Genomic DNA, 21,618 nt, shown 5'->3' with positions numbered 1-21,618 from the left:
TCAAAATCTAAAATCTCTTCTAAGGTATTCTAATTTCATTTCCTAAATAATTTCTCTCCAGAGGTAAGGGCCATCCCAATTATATTTTTATTCCCAGTGCCGAGGTAAGAATTGATATGGTAAATATGTCAAGAATATTGACTAAATGACTTGAGAAAGGTGAGGTTCATTTTTACCTGTTCTCTATACTACCCACTCCAGTATTCTTGCCTGGAAAATTCCATGGACTGAAGAGCCTGGCAGGCTACAGTTCATGGGATTGCAAAGAGTCGAACACAACTGAGCAGCTAACCCTTATAGGCACACATGCTTGCAAAGTTTACTGACCAAACAGTAGGGACACAGAACTTGACCAAAACTCTGAGAGAGGCACTTAGTAGCTAAAATTCCTATCCATAGTGAAGTGATGCAGACCAATATGGATATCTTAAGGAGTAGAAACACTGTTTAGTGTCCCATTTTGATGGCAACTGTTGTTAGCACAGTAGTTGTCTCTGCGTTAGCAGATGTTTTTTCGAGGTCCAAGCATCTGACCTTCCCTTAGACTGCAAGGAGATCCAACCAGTCCATTCTGAAGGAGATCAACCCTGGGATTTCTTTGGAAGGAATGATGCTAACGCTGAAACTCCAGTACTTTGGCCACCTCATGTGAAGAGTTGATTCATTGGAAAAGACTCTGATGCTGGGAGGGATTCGGGGCAGGAGGAGAAGGGGACAACCGAGGATGAGATGGCTGGATGGCATCACTGACTTGATGGACATGAGTTTGAGTGAACTCCGGGAGTTGGTGATGGACAGGGAGGCCTGGCGTGCTGCAATTCATGGCGTCGCAAAGAGTCAAACACGACTGAGCGACTGAACTGAACTGAACTCAACTGAAAGCATCTAACCTGATGCTTAGGGTAGCTAATGTGTTCAGCAACAGAAAGAAAGGCATTGGTTACAGGAATGAATATTTTAACATGTTTACTGAGATATGAATGATTTGCATGCCTAAAATTACCTGTCTTAAGTGTAAAATTTAAGGATTTCTAGTAAATTTGGGGAGACTGATTCACAGTCTATTCCTTTGCAAGAAACACAGAGCATGTTAGATCCATTCATGGGGAAAATTGGAAAATGTAGGTTAAGTGGTCTCATTTGCATAATTCTGGCCTTGTAATGAAGGGGGATGCTTGATGTTAGGACAAAAGATCTCATTTTAACCAGTTGATTAAGAAAGAGGTTGCTGAACATCATTGACCATTAGCTATTGTCAGGTACATGTTATTTAAACTGAGTGTACTATTTAATATACAGCTTTCCTTAAAGTTGGGTAAATAATGGTGCCAAAATGTTATAGGCAGATATTCAGCTTATCAACATTTCTTTGGTAGGATTTCATATATGTGGTATATATGAGTTAACTAGTATTTAGAAATTAGGTATCAAGTCTCCATGGATAAACGTCTAGTTTGTAGGTGAGCAAAGGGAATGTTTTATTATAGCAGAAGTTAATATTTACTGATCACGCTAGTTGTTCTCAACCAGGGACAGTTTTGACCCTCAGGAGACATTTGACAACATCTGGACATATTTTTGATTGCCGTGACTGGTTAGGAGGGGTCCTGCTGACATCCAGCAGGCAGAGATCAAGGATACTCCAGACTATCCGACATCACACGGGACAGCCCACGACAACACAGGATCATCTGGTCCAAAATGTCAACAGAGGTGAGGTGGAGAAATGCTGGGTTACACTGACAGGCAAACTTCAACTCTTGTTGCTTTCAAATTCAGTGTTTTCCCAGGTAGGCTTACTTACAGAAAGCTCTTATTTCATATCTTCATTTTTTTAATTAAATCATTCAATGAATATATATATATCTAGCACCTACCATTTTCCTGTTGCCGGGGATACAACTGAGAACAAGCACCCCGGAGGGCATTGTGGAGTGAGTTGGGGGATGATGTTTGATGGGGTGAGAGGGCACTGTTGGCTCTCCTGCCCTGAGGCTGGGGTGGCAGCTGCCAGTGAAGAATCATTCCGACCAAACTGCTGCCAATGGGGGAGAGCCTGCACTTGTGGGGGAGATACAGACAGCAGACAAGCATTGCAGGAACGGGAGGAAGAAAGGAAGAAGGGCGGGAGGGAGGAGGGGTAGAGGGAATTTCCGGTCGCAGCTGATGCTCTGTGAAAAATGAAGTGTGGTTGGGAGTACCAAAGGCAGGGAAGAATGCTCGTGTCCATACTTATATGTGGCAGAAGCGGTGCTTCTCCAGACTGGGGGAGGATGGGGACTCAGAGAGGGCCTCCCTGAGGAGGTGACCTGATCAGAGATTGGAATGATGAGATACAGCCATTATGCAAAGATCTGTGGGAAGAACGTTCCAGCAGAGGGAACAAACTTCTCCAGGAATCTTGAGTGAGATCCCTCACACATGTTGTGTCTCGATGGTTTCTCTGAGACACAAATGAGTCTCTCAGGTTTGGGTGGTATTTACTAGGATCTAAAAGCATGACTGAATGGCAGATGCTCCAGGGAGAAATGAGGAACCCAAGGCAAATTGTGGTCTAAATGTCAGCTATGAGATGGGGCTTTTTATATATTTGGCATTATTTTTTTTAAACTTGACTTACAAATGCACTGCAGGGGCAAAAGGGGCTCTAAGCTGATAGGAATGACAGTAACAAACTTCAGAGAAATGGATTAGTGATGTAGCTACCAACTATGCTTTATTTCAAGTCTGCAAGAGAATCTGAATTAGAGTTGGCCACATAGAACAGCTGCTCTGCATACCACAGTAGACAGTGACAGGCACACTGAAGATCATTGCTCCAGGAGTAAAAATAGCCCAGAGTTTTGAGAAACTGAATCTGTGCTCAGTCTTCAGGACACTCACTCCCATGAGCCACTGTCCTTTTATAAACCTTACCAAAAGCCCCAACACACTCTCCACCCCAAAATCAGCAGCAGAATTTTGGAGTTATGGGTCCTTATACCCAGTTTTTTAGTTCTGTTTTGGCAGGACTCCGCTTTCCAAGGTCATGGTGGGATTTGAACATTAAAGCCAGTGTAAGCCAAGGATTTAGCAGTGAGCACAGGGCCATTTCCCCCTTCTTGCTCTGGGATTGAATTTTCACATTTGTAAAACGAGGTTGATTGGTGCTTTGGTTGGATTTATAGCAGCCTAGTTTTTAAATATAGAGGTTTGTTTCATCATCATAGAAAAGGAAAAGAATTAACCAATAATGGGCTGTTTCTTGCACCCAGATTCAGCCTAGCTTTGGGGGGACCCCTCTAGTTCCTTTTGGGAAAAATAATTTATATAAAGAAAGTGCTTGGTGAATACTTATAGCTGAGTGCTCAATAATGGTTAGCTGGTAAATTATCACTGCTCTTGTTAAGAATGATATATGTTACACCGACCACACTCATTAGCCAGTGCTTTTTGTCATGTGCTGTTCCCTGTGAAAACCTGCATAGGGGATATCATTATAGTAGCTTTAAATGTTTCATAGTAAAATTTTGAAAGTCATACTCTCTTGTACCTATTCCTCAGAACAGAGACTGAGAAACTGTAATCCATAGAACGAAATTTAGGATGCTACCTTTTGTTTTTTTTAAGAGTTTTATTGAGGTATATTTACTATAAAGTTCACCATTTCAAGTCTACAGTTTATTGGGTTTTGATATTTCTTAGGTTGTACAACTGTTACCACAGTCTAACTTTAGAACAATTTTATATTCTCCCAAAGAAAACCCCATACCCACACACCCTCCTCATTCTTTATATCCCACTCCCTACTCCAGCCCGAGGAAACCCACTAATCTCCTTTCTGTCTCTATGGATTCACTTACTCTGGACATTGCAGATAAATGGAATCATACAACATATGGCCTTTTGTGATTCACGTCTTTCACTGAACTTGATGTTTTCAAGGTTCATGTTGTAGCAAGGATCAATACCTTAGCATTTTAAACTGTCCAATGATACCCCATTGTGTGTATGTATAACATTTATCCATTTATCAGTTAATGGATGCTTCTGGGTTGTTCTTACTTTTCAACTATTATTACTAATGTTGATATGAACATTTATGTACACATTTTTGTTCAGATACATGTTATAGTTTCTCCTGGGTTGAAAGTGGAATAGAATTGTTGGGTCATAAGGTAATTCTAGATTTGATATTTTGAAGGACTGACAAGTTGTTTTCCAAAGCAGCAGCAGCTTTTTACAATCCCACCAGTACTGTATGTGGCTTCCAGTTTTTCCTCTTACTTATGATTGCTTGCTATTTCTGTCTTTTTTAATTTAGCTATCCTAGTGGGAATGAAGTGATTTGCATTTCCCTAATAACTAACTATACCAAGCATCTTCTCATGTACATGCCAGCTCCTTGCATATCTTCACTGGGGAAATGTCTGCTCATATCTTTTGCCTGTATTTAAATTAGGTTATTTATCTTTTTATTGTTGAGAAGTAAGTTCTTTATATATACTGGATGCAAGTACCTTGTCAGATACCTACCACTTATTTTTATAAATAATATTTTATTGAAATACATCCCTGTCTATATTTTCTGTGGACAACTTCTTGCACAAATGGCAGAGCTGAGTAGTTGGGTAGAGACCATATGGACTAAAAAGCCAAAAATATTTACTGTCTGACTCTTTAGAGAAACCGTTTGCCAACTCCTGCTTTAGATAAAAATATGTCACGGTCTGTTAAAAAAAAAATACCAAAAATGCTAATTTGTTCACTCACTTATTTTGCCATATTTTTATCTTATAAAAAATGAAGAAAATATTTAAATCAAAAGTGTGTAAGTAGATGTTGAAGACACAGCTTCCTATATCAAAAGGTATCCATCATTGTGCCTAGTATTTTTGTATATGTGGTTACAGAGATATCCCAATCAAAGGTCCTGGGCTTTCTAAAAATAAATGCTATCACTGTCAGTCAAGACAGTGATTTGCTTAATCTTCACTTTAGTTTGTAAACCTCTGAACAGTGAAATCAATATAATGCTTGGTAGAACATTGGAAATGCCCTCACATGCTTTGGTGGAAAACACTTTCTGGGATTTCCCCCCACCCAACACGACTCATGAGAGATTTGGGGATTTATTTAGCTGCCTTTATCCAGGCAAATCTCCTAGTGACCTTAATGGGATTTTGATCTTGGTTAAAACTAGTATATATACGACTCAGGCTAAGTGAAGGGCTAAAGAGGATAAATGAGCTGACATGCATTTCCCCTCTCTGGGAAGAGAGGGCATGATTGGAGGCTCTAGCATAAATGCTTTGACAGTCAGTCTGTGGACTCTTGCCCATGGAAAATGCTTTTGCCTGTCTGTGGTGGGAAAGGGACAGTGCTGATCAAAGGCTCTTTATTCCCATGGCCTCCCACAGTTTGCACTCACCAAGAACTCCCACATTCTATTCTGGGTGAGAAGATCTGCATGAGGTCAAGCTCAGTGTCTGAATGTCATTCCTACTTCAAGGCCAAATTATATGTGACCGAGCTCAGGCAGCCTAGAGTGTACAGTTGTCTTAAAATATAAAAAGGAAGCTCAGAATGAAAACACAGAGCGTGGGCATTTTATATGCTTGTGCTTCACTAGCCTTCTTTGACCAATTTCCATGTTTTTGCTGATATAGTAAGGTTCTTTTAAGCTAAACCTATTTCTTTTCTTATGTTATTTTGTGTTATTTCTTATTTTTCTGTGTTCTTCTCACTTTCTCTCTTTCATGCTTTCTGGAACCCATTCCAACCAGGTTTCATCCATAGTGAATCATTTCTCGTCAAGGTTATATACAGCTCCCACATTACCAAATCCAAAATTGAACTTCAGATGTTCTTTTTTCTTGGTCTGTCATCAGCACTTGACCATGTTGACCACATTCTCCTTGAAAACCTCTTTATTTGGTTCTTTGCCTACCTCACTGCCTACCCTCTAGGTCTCCTTTGCCGATTTTGTTCATCTCTTGATTATGCATGTTGGAGGGCCCCAAGGCTCCTGTCCACTCGCAAGGCTTTTAACACCATTCATGAGGTGGTGGTTCCTAAGCCAGACCTCTTTTCCTTGACTCTCCCTTGTCTGATTAGTGTCTCTGCCTCTCCCATCAAAAACAACTCATTCCCCAAAGCCCATTAAATGCAACTGACTCCAAGCTTAATTTATTGTAGTTACTGGTTATTCAGTCCAAAAAGTTAGGAGTCATTTTTAAAAAAGTATTTATTATGGATAATACTGAATATAATCAAAAGTAAATAGAAGCATGAGAAGAAACCCAAGGAAACCCATGCATCCTTCATTCAGATTCCTTCTCCACTAATCATTAATGACATGACCTTGAACAAATTACACAAACCCAATAAATTATCTTCATCTGTGATATGGCAGTAAAATGCTCTCGTGTTTTGCTTAATTTGAGACGTAGAGAAAAATGAAAATATTACACTAAGAACAATTGGCACACAACCTGGTGCTTAATAAAAGTCGATGGCAGTGCTATTATTGCTCTTATCCAAATAATTAATATAACAATGCTGTAGTTCTTATAACGTGGTTCACCAGAATGGGTGAATAATGGCAGAGGTTGTGTTGTATTATACATGCTAACCCTTTGCTCCTGTAACTGCATTTATCAGATCTGCAATTAATTTTCTGTGTGACTTTGGAAAAATTTCTTTCATTTTCCATTATTCTATTTCCTGTTTGTAAAAATAAGAATATGAAACATAAGTCAACTTCAGTTGATCAGGAGTAGGTACTTAGAAAAGAGATTTAAAAGGATTCTGAGGCTTTGACTGGGGTCAGTAGATAAGTTTGCTGAGATCTGTTAGTAATGTCTGAAGCAGGTAGGGAAGCTGGTCACAGCTATTCTGAAATTTGCCACACCTAGACTAACTGCTCCCAAAGGACCTTCCCAATTCCCAGTCCTCTGGTTCTTTTTCTTCTCTTCTTGGTAAGCCTTTGAAACTGGGTAACATCCTATCCATCCAAATGAATATTCAGTGTCATTCAAGTGAAAAATAGATGTGGATATTCCAGTCAAGAATCTGAAAGGAAAGTGAGGGACTGCAAAGCTGCCTCTCCCAATGGGAGGGAGGTTTCTTTGAGACCTTATTTAAATTTGAACATAAATAAGTAAATAATTTTCATCATAAGGGAAAACAGGGTATTTCCCTGAAGCTGTGTAGAAGCCACACCCACTGACACCATGTGGGGCTGGAATATCATTTGCTGGTAGGTTTCTGTCTCATAGCATTGAGCATTGGATACACTGGTGGGTTTGACCCAAGTGAAAATAGCTATTTCCTGATCTGCAATAGAAAGTTACAGATTTCTAACAATTAATTGTGTAATTATGATAATCGATGCTACAGATAGATTATTTTAGAAATTGATCTGCTTCCTTTTATATTTTGGATCTAAGAGTGTCTAATTTCTGGAGTAACTTGGTTAACTTAAATAATGAGATTTCAGAGCCTTCTGGAGGAAATCCTGTGATTACTTTTAAGTCTTCCATTTTTGTAAGAAAAAAAATGAAACATCCATTGTTGTTCATGGACGTTTTATCATCTGAAGCACAAGATTGTTCCTGCAAAGTCAGGGGTGTTTACCTTAATTTTAAAAGCTTGCCAGGTATAGATTTGACACTATGGCTTCTTTTTCCACAATCTCTGTGACAGAGATTCCTTCTACACCCTCATTATATGCCTCACAGTTTTGGGTCCTGCTATTGTGAGTTTGTGACCTCTAGCAAAGCAAAAATAGTGATACTGTTCCACTAAATATAATGAAGAAACTATATTTTACAAAATTTTCTCAGAGCAATCAACAATAAACGTGATATTTATTCACAGTATTCCTTCAATAAGGCTCTATGACGGAAGGGCATTTTATAGGAGAATCTATAAATATGACAGCAGCAATAAACAGCTGAAAATAATCTATGAGGCGTTTGCAAATTACCCCTCATGAGCTGTAGTGCTTGTGAAAGATAATTTGCGGTTCTCACAGAATACCCTGCAAATTGAGTCTTTCATCTGCAAGTTTTTTACAGAGAAAACATTTCATTTCTCCTATTAACGAATGATAACTCTGCATTTGTTAATCTAAACAATTTGATTTATATTTGTCTGTGCTGAGAGACTTGTTGACATTTTAGGGTAAGTAATTATTTTCATCGCCAACTTCTCTTTGTGGTGACTGTAGGCAAAAGATAGACATGTGAATATAAGAAGGTATCATTTTAATAATTTTCCTTAAAGACATCTCGTAAAGCAGGAATATTTGCCCAAGTTATCATCTGTGCCTAGAAATCTCATATGACATGGGTGTCAAGGAGTGAGGATTCTAGCCACATTCGGGGTTTTCTGCGGTGGATTGGAAGCTCTGACATGTAATCGCTGTGGGCAGGGGGATGGGGTCGACCTGCACAGTCACCAGACCTCCGGCAGAACGTAGTGCACTGGATATCTTAAATCATAGCAGTGAAAAATAAATCAATAAATTAAAAAAAAAATCACAGCAGTGAAAGAGGCACGCGATGTTGGTCTCAGAAGTTTCCAGGTTATGTAATATCTGTTCAAGTATCTCACGGGTTGGTTGCCAAGATTACATAAATGTTCATGAGAACACCTCTCACCATGCATGGTACGTAGCGCGAACTCTCGAAACATTTGGTGAAATGAGAACAATGTGTAAAAAGATCTCCATGATTTCCTTTCTCATATTGCTTTCTTGGCCAAGGACTCATGATCCAGGGCAAGGAAGATTTTTTCTACCTGGAAAGTAATCCCTCCATCCTTAGATGGGATGCTTGGTCTCACCACTGAAGGAGTGCATGAAGAGAGCAGAAAGGGGGCACCAGGGTTGGGATGGAGCTGATCCCAGAAGCCAGCTTTCCCTGAGATCTCTTTTTGATCTTAAAATCCATGGTAATTTTTCAGTCTACTCTTTAACATATCCAGATTTATTTTAATATTCAGAAAAAATTAGCATCAAATGTAAATGTTTCCCCCCAGAAGAATCATTTAGCAAAATTGCTGTTCCCGCAAGTTGGCCCATCTTTAACTTGTGGGGTGGGGCACGGTGGTTGTGAAGCACTGTGAGAAGGTAGAGATGTTCTCTGGGATGTGTGAGTCCTGCAGGGTAAGCTAGGGTAGGTCCACCTGTCTTTCCCCTGACCTCTTTACACTGCTGGGCAAGGCTTTGGCTGCATCAGACAGAGAAACAATATTCCAGCCTGTATGGACCTCACATTCATGTGCCAGGTTAGGGAAAGGACTACTGATTTAAGATCCAAAACACTGTTACATGCCCTGAAGAAATGAATGCAGAGCCAGTACCCTGAATGGCAAATATGCTTTATCCTTTGAACCAACTCCAGTTGATTAGTTCTGGTTGCCTACAGTGCTGTCTTAAGAAGGCATCTGTGGTGCATCAGGGCTCAGGGGGAGGAATGCTGGGATTGATTAGTGATGTCTGTCAAGGCCTCTGGAGGGACAGCTCACCCTGTTCTCTACTTTTGCTGAGTCCTTAACTCCTCTGTGTAATGACTTTAATACTAACAGGTGACTCTAAATATGAGATGGGGCATCATGAGAGAAAGAACAGGTAGAATCTGCTTTAAGAAATCCTAGCCTGAGAAAATGCAAATTTACAAAATACATAAATCTGGAGTCAATTATTGCCATTACAGAAAGATTCCATGAAAGGTTCCTTTAAATAGCGAGCTCCCCTACTGCATTAAAATGATGATTCAATTTACAAAAATTTCCTTTGCATGCAACTCCTCAGGACCGTGTCTGTGGAGTTAAGCAAGCCACACCTGATTTTTTTTAAACCCTGGCCTAAATAATGTTCAGGATGGCTGCTGCCACATATCTCAAGTCTCTTGATAATTCCCACTCTCTTCAGACTTCCTCTGACTTCCTCTCCCAGAGTGTTGAGTAGACAATCTGGGTGGTGGTCAGCAGCTGCTGGCTTCCACCCTGCTGCGGCTGCATTTCATTAGTGGGTAAACTGATTGCTCTGTGTTTATGTGTGGGTGTGGTTGAACAAGCCTATGCACTCTGCGCACTCTGTACGTAGACACAGATACACATAAGCCATTATCTCGCTCTCAGCCCACCCTAAATTCATTCCTGCTGTGAGAGTTATAAAAGGAGGATTCCAGTCGTCTAGTGGATATGGCCTTTCGGTGATACGTGCCCTGAATTCCGCCACCCCGTCCTTTTTGTGTTTGTTTATATGTTATTTCCCCGTGCATCAGAAAACTTCCCCAGACCTTGCGCCTGAGTCGTATTATCCACTCGAGGAGCCCTCTTCTTCTTCTGTGGCCTAGAGAGCCCCAAATGGTTTTCTGATTTAGAAAATTAAATAGAATCTGACTCTTGTGGCAAGCTACAAAAATTCCCAACCAACAGACACTCCCGCTAAATGTGTAACATACCTAACATCTAAAAGTATCACTGGTCTAGCAGGAACTTGGATTATAGAAGCATTCAGTGCCCCTTGGGTAAGATCACCAACTTCTTCCCAGGCACTCAGAATTGGGCAGTTTTCCAGTGGACCATAAAGCTCCCAGGCGTGCTGACTGCCGTGAGTGTTTGTATTTCAGCTGCTTTGTTAAAGCAACTTACTGCAGGGAAAAGTACCTTGAAAGAGAGGTACCTTCCCTTTCTCCATGGACAGCCTTTCCCACATAGAATAATTGTCATAACTTCTCAGGCACAGAGCACAAGTTATCATATCTATTTCAACTATGGTATTAATATATTTTAAAAAAAATCTCTACATAAATTTCTTTCCATAAACATATATATGCATACATATATATGTGACCCCATGAACTGTAGCCTGCCAGGATCCTCTGACCATGGGGATTTTCCAGGCAAAAATACTGGAGTGGGTTGCCATTTCCTTCTCCAGGGGATCTTCCCAACCCAGAGATCAAACCCAGGTCTCCTGCACTGCAGGCAGACTCCTTACTGGCTGAGACACAAAGTGAAGGTGAAAGTTGCTCAGTCATGTCCGACTCTTTGCAACCCCAAGGACTATATAGTCCATGGAATTCTCTAGGCCGGAATACTGGAGTGAGTAGCCTTTCCCTTCTCCAGGGGATTTTCCCAACCCAGGGATAAAACCCATGTCTCCCGCATTGCAGGCAGATTCTTTACCAGCTGAGCCACAAGGGAAGCCCACTGGCTGAGCCACAAGGAAAGTCTAAGGGAAGTCTAAATATCTATGTATATACATATATATATATATTTTACAGACACATCTTTTTTTTCCTTTTGGAAAAAAAATGAGGCAGTAACAGTGACCCATCAACCCTACTCAGAAACTGTTTTCTGGTTGAAAATGATTATTCCTATTTGAGATGAAAGTTCTCAGGCCAGTGAGCTGTCAAACAGCTCTTTTCCTTCTGTCTTCGTGGGCTCATTCGTTTGAGCCAAGCGTCCCCCATGGTACTGGGCTGTGATAGCTGCATAGGTGCAGCCGTAGATGGCGGCCGCCAGCATCATGAGACACACAATCCCACACACCACCCCTGTTATGACGATGGTGGCCACGGCGTGGCGCAGATTGGCTGGCCTTGGCTTGGGTTTGACCTCACACTCCCGGTGGTCTCGCTCCCCTCTGCTGTGGCTGTCGGAGAGCCTGGGGACAGCCCGGGGGGCAGCACCTAGCTGCGGTACCTGTGAAGACTGCAGGTGTAGAGAAGGAAAAGGGCAGGGGTGGTACAGCTCGTGAGGGATTTCAAGGAGGTCCTTTCCCTTCCAAGTGTCTGGTGACACACAGATGACGCTGTCGGTTATTCCCCCTTTAAGAAACAAAAACAAAGAATGATAGCAGAGCCTGATACAACCAAACTCCCAAATCCTCAGCCTGCAAAACTGAGGCAGATGGAATTTATAAAACACCTTTTTTTTTCCCTCCCTGGAGTCAAAGAATTTAACAGCCATATTTTATGATTTTAAGATTTCTAAATTGGCTACATGCTAAAAATGCCACACACTAAATGGGCAATTATGTATGACCAAGAATTCATTAGAAGCCAGGTCACCTTTACCTTGTAAATGCCAAGGGGAAACAATGCAAAAGCTGACAGGAGGGGCGCTGGAGGCCAGCCGAGGGCACTGTCGCTCGCCCTAATGAGCCCTGCCACACAAGAAATCTATTGTGCCAAACCACCACTGGAGACCTAAGAAATAAATAATGAAAACAAATGTCTTTTCTTGTGATGTTATATGTTAATTTCAAAGACCCTATGTCTCTACCAACACTCTTCAGTGATGCCAAATGGGGAAGTCGGCGGTCCTATGAGTGTTTTGTGTATCTGAAGGTTTGACAGGAATACGTATTACATTCATGGGATTAAGTACAATTAAAGTGCCTCTTCAGACCTCGAAATATTTAGTATTTTGAGTACCAAACTTTCTAAGACTCAATTTCCATTCTGTGGAAAGGGGATTGATTTCCTCAGGTATGTGAGCTACAGGGGGGATTTGAGGACCTAGAAATCCTTTTCTAGAAAGAGCAGTGGATGAACAGATTCTATCCTGGCCAAATTTGACCAACAATTTGCTATTTGACCTCAGACAGATAAACTTCTCTGACTAATTTTCACAAAAACATCCTACTTGTATCTGTTTTGATTATAAAGCACTGTTAGATAAGTCCTCACAACTCTGCTAAAATGGGTAATTTTTGTCCAGGGTCATTCAGGTTAAAAGTGGATAGATCAACACTGAAACCTGGCCCACTCCTATGATCCCAGTTTTTCCCGCTATACTCATGTCCTCTCTCCCTCTGGAATGTTGTGAGGTCCATGGAATTAACACAGTGACCCTCCGTAGATCCTTACCTCCATGAATTGTGACACTAATCTTAGTTAGACTGGAGATTTCTTTGTACACATCATAGGTAGATTACGAAACTATACCAGAAATTCCCATGCAGGAGGTTGTCACTTCAGTGTTTAGAACCTTCCTTTGTACAGCACTTCACAACTTGGGGAATGTCCTCACATCCATTCTACCTAAATTTATAAGCTGAATCCTACTGTGGCCCTATTAATAGAGAGGGCCATTTTGCAGTTCAAGGGTTGCTGTGGCCCAAGTCACTCTGGGGTTGGTGGCCATGGCGAAATTCAACACTCATGTCTTTTTTGCTTTTGCTGCTTGAACTGAATCACCTATTGCCAGAGTCACCTGGGCCTGATCTGGCTTCTTCAGTGATCCCCTGAGGCAAGAACCTCAACTCTAAAGCAAAATGACAATAGGAATCTCTCCTTTCTTGAGCTGAGGTACAGCAGGCCAGAGGTACGGGGTGCATGCCCTGGATGACCACAAGGTGCCAACAGGCTATGATTGAAGATCTCCGTCTCAGGGAGTGTTTCAGTACTGAACCTGGGGAACCAGCAATTCCAATAGCTGACTTAGACCTAGACTGGGGTGGTTCACCTCGCCACTCCAGGGTTAAGTTCGCTTCTCCTGTTACTGGCTTCCTGTTTTAACTATTAGGGTGGGAGGCATGGCCTCAGGACCCAGAGCCAAGAGAATACATAGACGAGAGCCTGGGATGTGGCTGGAAGGCCGGGGTTGTGGCCATCAAGAGCTCCATGCTCTCCTGTGTCCTCAGCCAGGACTCACTTCCCAGCCTTCCTCCACCATCTCCTCAGCCACCCCCCAGGAGGCAGATCTGCCAACGACAGCTTGAGGGCCTCAATCTCTTCTGGATTCATAGAAGTTGACAATTCAAGAGGCTCCAGCTTTCCAAGCACTCTCATTATCCATCATCTGGCAGCTAGCAGCTCTTAATCCCTGTCTTGGGGTGAAACGAGATTCATATCCTAAGTCTGACCACTACTTAGCTTTGCAACCCTAAGCAAGTTACCTGACCATTCTGTGCCTCTGCTTGCTCATCTGGAAAGTGAGAAACCAGGGTAATAATGAAATTCACTTCACAAGATTGCTCTGAGAGCTCAGCTGAATAAAGTATGTCAACTGTTTAGCACAGTTCCTAGCCCAGAATAAATGTTTAGTACAGTTAACTATTGGCATAAAGATGATTTGTTAACTTATGAATGGAGAGAGGAATGCTAATTAGAAAATCTATGTGCATGTTCTTGAAGGAGACATTAAATACTCATCGAAGCACTTTTTTTCTTCTTTCCTTTGATTGTTGGGTCCAGAGGAAGATGAAATTTCCTCACCCTTTGTGGTCAGATTGAAGCCACCTGACTGAATTCTGGCCAGTGGAACCAGTGAATGACACTTCCAGGCCACAAAATCCCCTGCTTCATCCTCCATGTATTTTGTTCCCCCTCCAGGGGAAGTAAGGTTTTGATCAATATCTATGACCTTATTTTGCCTTTATTCCATGCATCAGTAGTCAGATTGTCTCCTATATTTGCATTTATTTGCTGGTTTTATTTAGTCATTTTGACACCCAGGTCTTGTTATTCCAAATCAGTTTTGCCTTCCTTCAGAGAAAGGCTGTTGAGTGGGTGGGGCAGCTCTGCCATGAGGGAGTGTTAAATTGCATTGAGGAGCCTGAGGACCAGAATCAGTCTTAGGAACTCCCTGGCTTAACACTGTCAGTTCCACCTGGTGACACAGAGGGCTAGTGAGGAACATTAATTTGTTCAAAGATCACCAGTGAGTTTGTGGCAGAGTAGGGGGAGCTATATCCCTCCCTATGTTGCTTCTAGTTTCCTGGACCTGAGAACCATTTTTTTGTCAAGAAATACTCTCCTTTCATGAAAACCATCTTTCTGTGATGCTTTGCCTTATGCTTACTATCTCATCCACAACACAGTAGGTAAAGCCACTTCACCTCTAGATGTAAACAGTTTTATTTGAAGCCTTCTTTAAGAAAGATTTTTGTCAAATCATATGACCTCTGTTGTAAGTCAACTTGAAAATTAGCTGGTTAATGATAAGCTACTGACTATTCTGTTGTTGAGAGAGATTCTTAAATCAATAGTGTTTATTTGAACCCATGTGTTCTCCTCCACTTCCTTCTGTGTAACTGCTGCAACTGTCCAGACTCTCTTGATTCCCTCTCTTGATTCCATGTCTGGATCTCTGATATCTTCCCAAATTATGGGCTCAGATATACATCCATCAACTCAACATCACTCCTTGACAATGTAATGGGCGTCCCAAACTTGATATGCCCCACATTGAGCTCTTGATTTACCATCTCCCACATACACTTGCCCATTTCCCCCATTCCACAGCCTGACCCTCGTCAGCTACTGGCATCACCGTTTATCTGCTTACTCCTGGAGGACGAAACAAAATTGTATTTCCTGTAATATACTCTGTTTTCCTTATATCCAGTTCCAACCCGTTAGTAAATTCTATCAGTTCATTATTCTAAATATCTCCCAAAGCTGATCATTTCTCATCATCCTAGTTTGGGCCACCGTCATCTTTCCTGGAAGACTGAAATCACTTTCTCCCTCATCCCCCTGATTCTTCTTCTGCAGCCTTTGGTTTGATCTCCCTAGAGTTACCACAGTGACCTTTTAAAATGTAATCAGATCATATTGTTCGCCTGACTAAAATTCTTCAAGACATTTCCATCTTGCCTAAAATAAAATCCAAATGTCTCAGCCGGCTCTGCACATTTCAGCATGACCTGGCTGTGTGCTGCCTTAGCCTCTCTCACTCCCTTCCCCTGCTCTAGCCACTTGCTTGTCCCTCCTTCTGTCCCTCAGTGAAGCCAAGCTTACTTTCCCCTCAGGTCCTCTGCAGCTACCATCCTTTTCCCGAGTTATCTCATGGCTTATTTCCCCTCATTATTCCAGTTCTGCTTCCCCATATCACCTCCTTGCAGGGGCCTTCCCTGTCCTTCACATCTGAAATGTAACCCTTATTCCATCACTCTCTCCCTTCATGCTGCCTCTAGCACTAACTGCTCTCTGACATAGATGTATATATTTGTTTTATTGAACATGTTTTCTACTGTCAGGATGTAATGCCCATGATGATAGGGATTTTCTTATTCACTGACTTTTTCTCAGCACCCTGAAATGTCCATGGCATGTAAAATTCACTCAAGTTTAGTATGAATGAATGAATGACACTTAAAAGTTAGGAGGAAAGAAGCACTGTGATGTAGAGGAGGGAGTGTAGGGCCAAGACCTAAAGCTGCTCCTTCTAGTCTTGTCTGTGCTTCTCCTCTGTGGTCTTCATCAAGTCATTAAACATCTTCGGGCATCCATTTCCTATTGATAATAGACTAGCTTAGAGTTAGGAGGGGTTGGCAAACTTTCCTATAAAGAGCCAGATGGTTCATTTTTTAAGCCTTGCCGTAGTCTCTGTCCCAACTATTCAACCTCAATCTTTAATGCAAAAACAGCCAGACAGTAAATAATAAATGGATGTGAATGTGTTCCAACAAAGCTTTATTTACAAAAATAGGTGGGCCAGATCTGGCTCTTAGGCTATATAGTTTGCTGACCTCTGAGTGATTTCCAGATCCCCTCATCTTTAGTATTCTAGGATCTCTTGCTTTGTTTTTGACATCTGGTTAAAGAAATACTTGTTCCCTTTGGAGAGGGAGCCGTATTGTATTCAGTTTTAGTAACAGTGGTGTCTGCCATAGCTGTCAAATGGTCAGAAGCAGAGAAAAAAGGAGGGGCAGTCCTAAGGAGAAATACCATGCCCCCAGTTGGATCACACTTGAAAATCAGAATTTGTTGTCACTTCAGAATTGAGTAGTTATTGGATTGGTCAAAAAGTTTGTTCGAGCTTTTCTTATGAAAATTTGGCCAACCCAATATTTAGGTGGATTGATTTCCTTCTTTCTTAAGGGCCTACAGTTTCTAGATAAATAACTTAATGGTGGTATTAATCAAAAAGTGGAAAGTTGGGGTGGAGAGGGGAAAAAAGTGGAAAGTTGTTTCCATGAATCGTATCTGTAGATGAATTTAAATACCTGATTTGAAACACCCTTAATGATTCACTTGCCTCTTTTGCCATACCGTGAAATGACATCAGTGTGCAAAAGCTTACACAGATCCCTCAAACACTTTTCAGCATCCCTTCTAATGCAGAGAACCATTGAGGTTTCTCCTAAGCTGATCATACACGGATGAGGGGATAGGCGTTAGTTACTGACCTTTATAGACAAATGTTTCCAGCCAGAGTTTAAGACTGAGCAAGTGACAGTTGCATTTCCAGAGGTTGTCTTTGAGAAATAAATGCTTCATTCTGGGCATGGATTCTAGGAGGGCTCGATCAAGCTGCCGAAGCCGGTTTTGCTGGATCGCAAGAACGGTCAGGTTCTCCCAAGGCTCACCTAGGGATGCAGGAAGGTGACTTATATTGTTTGATGACAAATCGAGCTCCCTCAGCTGTGGGAGAGAATGGAATAGTCTGCTTTCCAGGGAATGCAGGGAGTTCTGAGTTAGGTTTAAGACCCGCAAGTGCTGAAGTCCATGGAAAACTCCGGGGGTCAGATTTGAAAGAGAATTGTTGTACAAGTTCAAGGTTGTGAGCTGTGGCACTGATTTAAATGCAGAATTCGGAAGCTGGTGGATGTGGTTATCTTGTAAGTGCAGCGTTTGAGTCTGAGGAGGCAGATCGGAAGGGATTTCAGCCAGACCCTGCCGGCTGCAGTCTACAGAATTTGAAGGTGAGTGACAGCGGCATCTCTCTGGGCAGCCGCACACCACCGGGAGCAGGAAAATCATACTGGAAAGCAGGAACAGTTCACCTACAACAAACAGAAAGAAACTGAGATAGGAACCAGTTTGTAAGTGGTATCAGCTTTTGTTCCCGCTTCAAGTTCACAGGTAACCAGAAGGTAGACGACATAAGTTATCAAGTAAAAATGTGAAAAAAATATTTTTGGGGGGCATGTGCCCTTTGTATGAAGCAGCAGAATTATCTAGGACCAGAACTTTGGGACCATGAGAGGGAGTTCAGATATTCACATTTCTCAAAAGTATGCTCCAGACCATGCTGTCCGATAGAACTCTCTATGGTGATGGGAATGATCTGTATCTACTGTCTAATATGATAGCCACCAGCTTCATGTGACTTCAGAGCTCTTGAAATGTGACTACTGCAGTCAAGAAACAGAATTTTTATTTCCATTTAATTTTTATCAGTTAAAATTTAGATAGCCATAAGTGCTAGTGGTGCATATTAGATGGGACAGGTCTGAAGCATTCTTACAAATCGACATCCGTCTTCCAAGTGTAATACTTCCATGAGTGATGATTGTCTCTGCTCCTTTTTTGTTCAAGAGATTTTAAAACAAAAGCATTAAAATAACATGATAAATACTCATGTTCCTGTAACAGAGTTCTGTCAGTTATTCATAGGTTGCCATATTTGCTTCATCTCTTTTTTCCCTTAACTCAAAGAAACAGTGCATTGCTGATAAGTTAAAGTCCCTTTGATTAGCACCCATATCATGTTTTCCAGCAGGAACCGCTCCCCACCACCACCTTCCCTACCATTACGACTGCATCCCACCAGGCCTTTTAAAAACAACAAAATCACAAATAGCCTTATAGCTCATATTTTGAGCCAGGCATTATTGAAAGTGCTTTATATATATTAATTCATTTAGCCCTCCTAATCTTGTAATTCGGTATCTTTTATTATGCACATATTAAAGGTGATGAAACTGAGGCACCGAGAAGCTAAATCACTTGTCCAAGGTCATTCAGAAGTAGTAGAATCATGATTTGAACCCAGGCAGTCTGCTTCCAGAGTCTATCAGGGTTCTTACGTGCTGTGCTTTACTGCCTGTAAATATTTCTACATACACATACATACACAACACACACATAAACAAATTACAGAATGTTTTGCATAGTGGTTTTTTAAAAAGCTAAATAATCATTGGTATGTCTCATTTTGCAGTTTAGTCACTCAAAACTGATCCATCCACAGGGATGCACAGAGAGTCCATTCATTCCTTTTAGCTTCTGTGGAGTATTTGGTGGGGAGGCCTTGCCAGATTTATTATTTAGCCACTCTTGTACTGACGAGCATTTGAGTTGTTGCAGTTTCTTTCGGGACAAATGATGGAGCAGAAGGCATCCTTACACAGGGCTCCTTGGCTCTGTAGAAATGTGTACGGGGGCTCTAGATTTGATAGGTGCCTCCTTGCCAGGTTTGAAGAGGATGCTGAGTTGACATTCTCTCAGGCACTGCTAGGTCAATCTCCAGTGGAGCTTGATCACTCCCTTCTTTTTTCCTGAGACTTAAATTTCAAGATGGCAAACATCCATCAAGGACATTTTGTTAAATTGGTAGAGGAATTCACAGGGCCAGGCAATAATATTTAAATCTTAAGATGATTATCTACTTGTAAAGAAAGTTCTTAAGAGGAGATTTTCGGTTTGTCTGTTTTTGGCCTTAACTAGGGAAATGTACAATGTGGCTGTCAAGTGCATGGAGCCTTTTCCCCTTTGTCCTTTCAATTCTCTTTCTCTGATGCTGTGAACCGTTCTTTAAGGCAAGAGGAAAGATGTTTGGAAAGCCTTCTGAAGGAAATTTTGCTCAGTTTAGTTTCGCTCAAGGGATGCAAAGCATTACAGTCCAGTTCCCTCTTGCAGCATGTAAAAGAGGAAAACCTTGTTTTCTTTTCTATAATTTTGCAAATAATATACATCTCAGTGCTAAAGCAGCTTCTGTTCAGAGGAGAGTTGCCACCCCTCACTTGAGCTCTGCCTCACCCAAGCATTCATTAACTGCAGAAAATCATGCCACTCCCCCACCCCCCCCTCCACCGACCTGTAGATGATATGTGAACTCCAACCTGAAGGACTGTATTTTCTCTGAAATGGCCCATAACAGGCCAACTGCATACCCATTCATGATTAGGTACATTTGTCCACTCTTTTTTATTCTGACCCAGCATGGCACAAACATGAGACATTTTTAGCATCTGTTTGGTCTTGTGAGATAGACAACTTCCCACAGATACCTTCCTTAGTTGGGGATGGGGGTCCTGCTTTCTAAGGCGTGAGGGGATTGATCATGCTCACCTTCCATGACTGAGTCTCCACCGGCTTGCCTGCGGAACCTGAAGCCCACCTTTATTAATCTGCAGTCAACACATCGAGGGCACGGCAGACTCCAAGTCCAGGTTTCATTCACTTTTTTCCTGAATCCTGCCGGTGCTTTTCTTCAGCACAGGGAACAGTTGTCGCTTTCAGGAGACCACTTATTTAAGCAGCCCTTTCCCTGTCTCCATCTGGATTGTTTTCCATAAGAGGATCTTTTGATTGTGCTCCCTCCTTCTTTCTTAGAGTGTTGCCCTTCCCAGGATCATCGCTGCCTTTCCCATTGAGACGAGGAGCCACAGAAAGAATGTTTGTCAAACCTCAGTGAACAGCTGTAGCATTCAAACATGACCCCGATGGCTCCGGCTTTTTGATTATTTAATCTGCTTGAAGTCCAGGGCACCAAAATAAAACTGCCTTCTTAATCCGGTCCTGTTTTCTGAATTCTGTTGACTTATTAACCATGCTGTGTCAACCCATGTCAAATTGGGAGATGCTCGCCGTGGATCCTCGATCTGGGGTTCTAGCAACAGAGCCAGCAGAGTGTGTAATATGAGGACAAATTGACCTGCTGGAGGCTGACACGGTTTCCACAGTGCACTGTTTGGTCACCAAAGGCTTATTCAGCCAACATCCGTAGGGATTAGCTGTGTTGACAGGGTCTCGATGCCCTGAAATTCATAGCCATGGTTTCCTTTCGTGGACATCACAACCTCTTCTCCCTGGTGCCGCAAATACTTCTCAGCTGCTTCTTTGCTTGTTCTCCTCCCACCGTCCCCCCTCTCCCGCCCCCATTGAATTGACCTCTCAGTTTGCATGCCTTTGGAAATACTTCTCAATCTTTCATCATTTCCCTAATGCTGAGGTTCTGGCCCTTTCCTCATTTTTCACATATAAAACAATAAAGTCACCCTCGTGATCATCAGGCGTCAATGAACTGTGACTGTTCTGTAATTGAAGCCACTGGAAACTTTCCCACCAGGGACTGGAACGTTTCTTTGAATGTGCAAATGCCCTGCCATTTGCTAAGGTGGGATTTCAGCATCAAAGCTGCCCTTCAGCATGCCAAAATGTCCCACATGCCTCCAGCAACTCCTGTAAAGAAGGTAAAAGCCATGCTTTTCTTGAGGCAGCATGAAGTGGAATCCTTGGCCGAAAGCAGTATAATAAAGCGGTTGAGTTTGGGATTTGAAATCAGCTGGATCTGGATTTGAATTTGGCTTCACCACTCACTAGCTTGATGTCTCTGGGCAAGTAACTTGCCCACTGAAAACCCCTTGTCTTCATCTCTAAAAGAAAGACAGTAGTTTTTCTTTTACAAGATTGCTCTCAGGATTTCGTGAAACAATGCATTCATATTGTACCTTAATAAACGGTCACAATCACCCAAGAGTGCTTTCCAAGGCTTCTATGCTGCTAGCATTCGACTCACCCTTGACTCAGTAGGCAGGAGGGGGGTCCTGACAAAACACCCAGAGGCCTGGCCCCTCATGCCACTCTGGTGGTACCGAGGGAAGAGGCCCCTTGGGAATGAAGGGAAAAACTGCATTGTGACTGTCCTTAATGGCCTGCT

The 21,618-nt window shown here is 42.0% G+C and overlaps 2 protein-coding genes across 6 annotated transcripts in view; one reads left to right on the top strand and one right to left on the bottom strand.

The window, feature by feature from the left end:
- LRTM1 (leucine rich repeats and transmembrane domains 1) overlaps positions 1-20,824 on the bottom strand; it is a 60,657-nt gene extending 39,833 nt beyond the window's left edge. For 2 of the 3 annotated variants that reach the window (XR_009597435.1, XM_060402373.1), the window contains exons 1-3: positions 20,028-20,824; positions 17,141-17,737; positions 11,704-11,828 (exon numbers count right to left, since the gene is read on the bottom strand). Coding sequence is in view for 2 of the 3 variants with exons in the window: in XM_060402373.1 (XP_060258356.1) it covers positions 11,704-11,828; positions 17,141-17,737; positions 20,028-20,034 (729 nt within the window). In the remaining variant the exon portion in view is untranslated. Of the gene's footprint in view, positions 1-6,208; positions 11,829-17,140; positions 17,738-20,027 lie in introns of those variants that run through there. The other variant, XM_012099888.5, reaches the window with a different exon arrangement.
- The window catches only part of CACNA2D3 (calcium voltage-gated channel auxiliary subunit alpha2delta 3), an 879,694-nt gene that overhangs the window by 731,829 nt on the left and 126,247 nt on the right, over positions 1-21,618 (top strand). The gene's annotated exons all lie outside the window — the stretch shown is intronic.

This window comes from Ovis aries, chromosome 19, assembly GCF_016772045.2.
Source record: "Ovis aries strain OAR_USU_Benz2616 breed Rambouillet chromosome 19, ARS-UI_Ramb_v3.0, whole genome shotgun sequence".
Classification (NCBI taxonomy): domain Eukaryota; kingdom Metazoa; phylum Chordata; class Mammalia; order Artiodactyla; family Bovidae; genus Ovis; species Ovis aries.
Note: the sequence above shows the minus strand (reverse complement) of the source record. Positions and strands in the feature narration are given on the sequence as shown.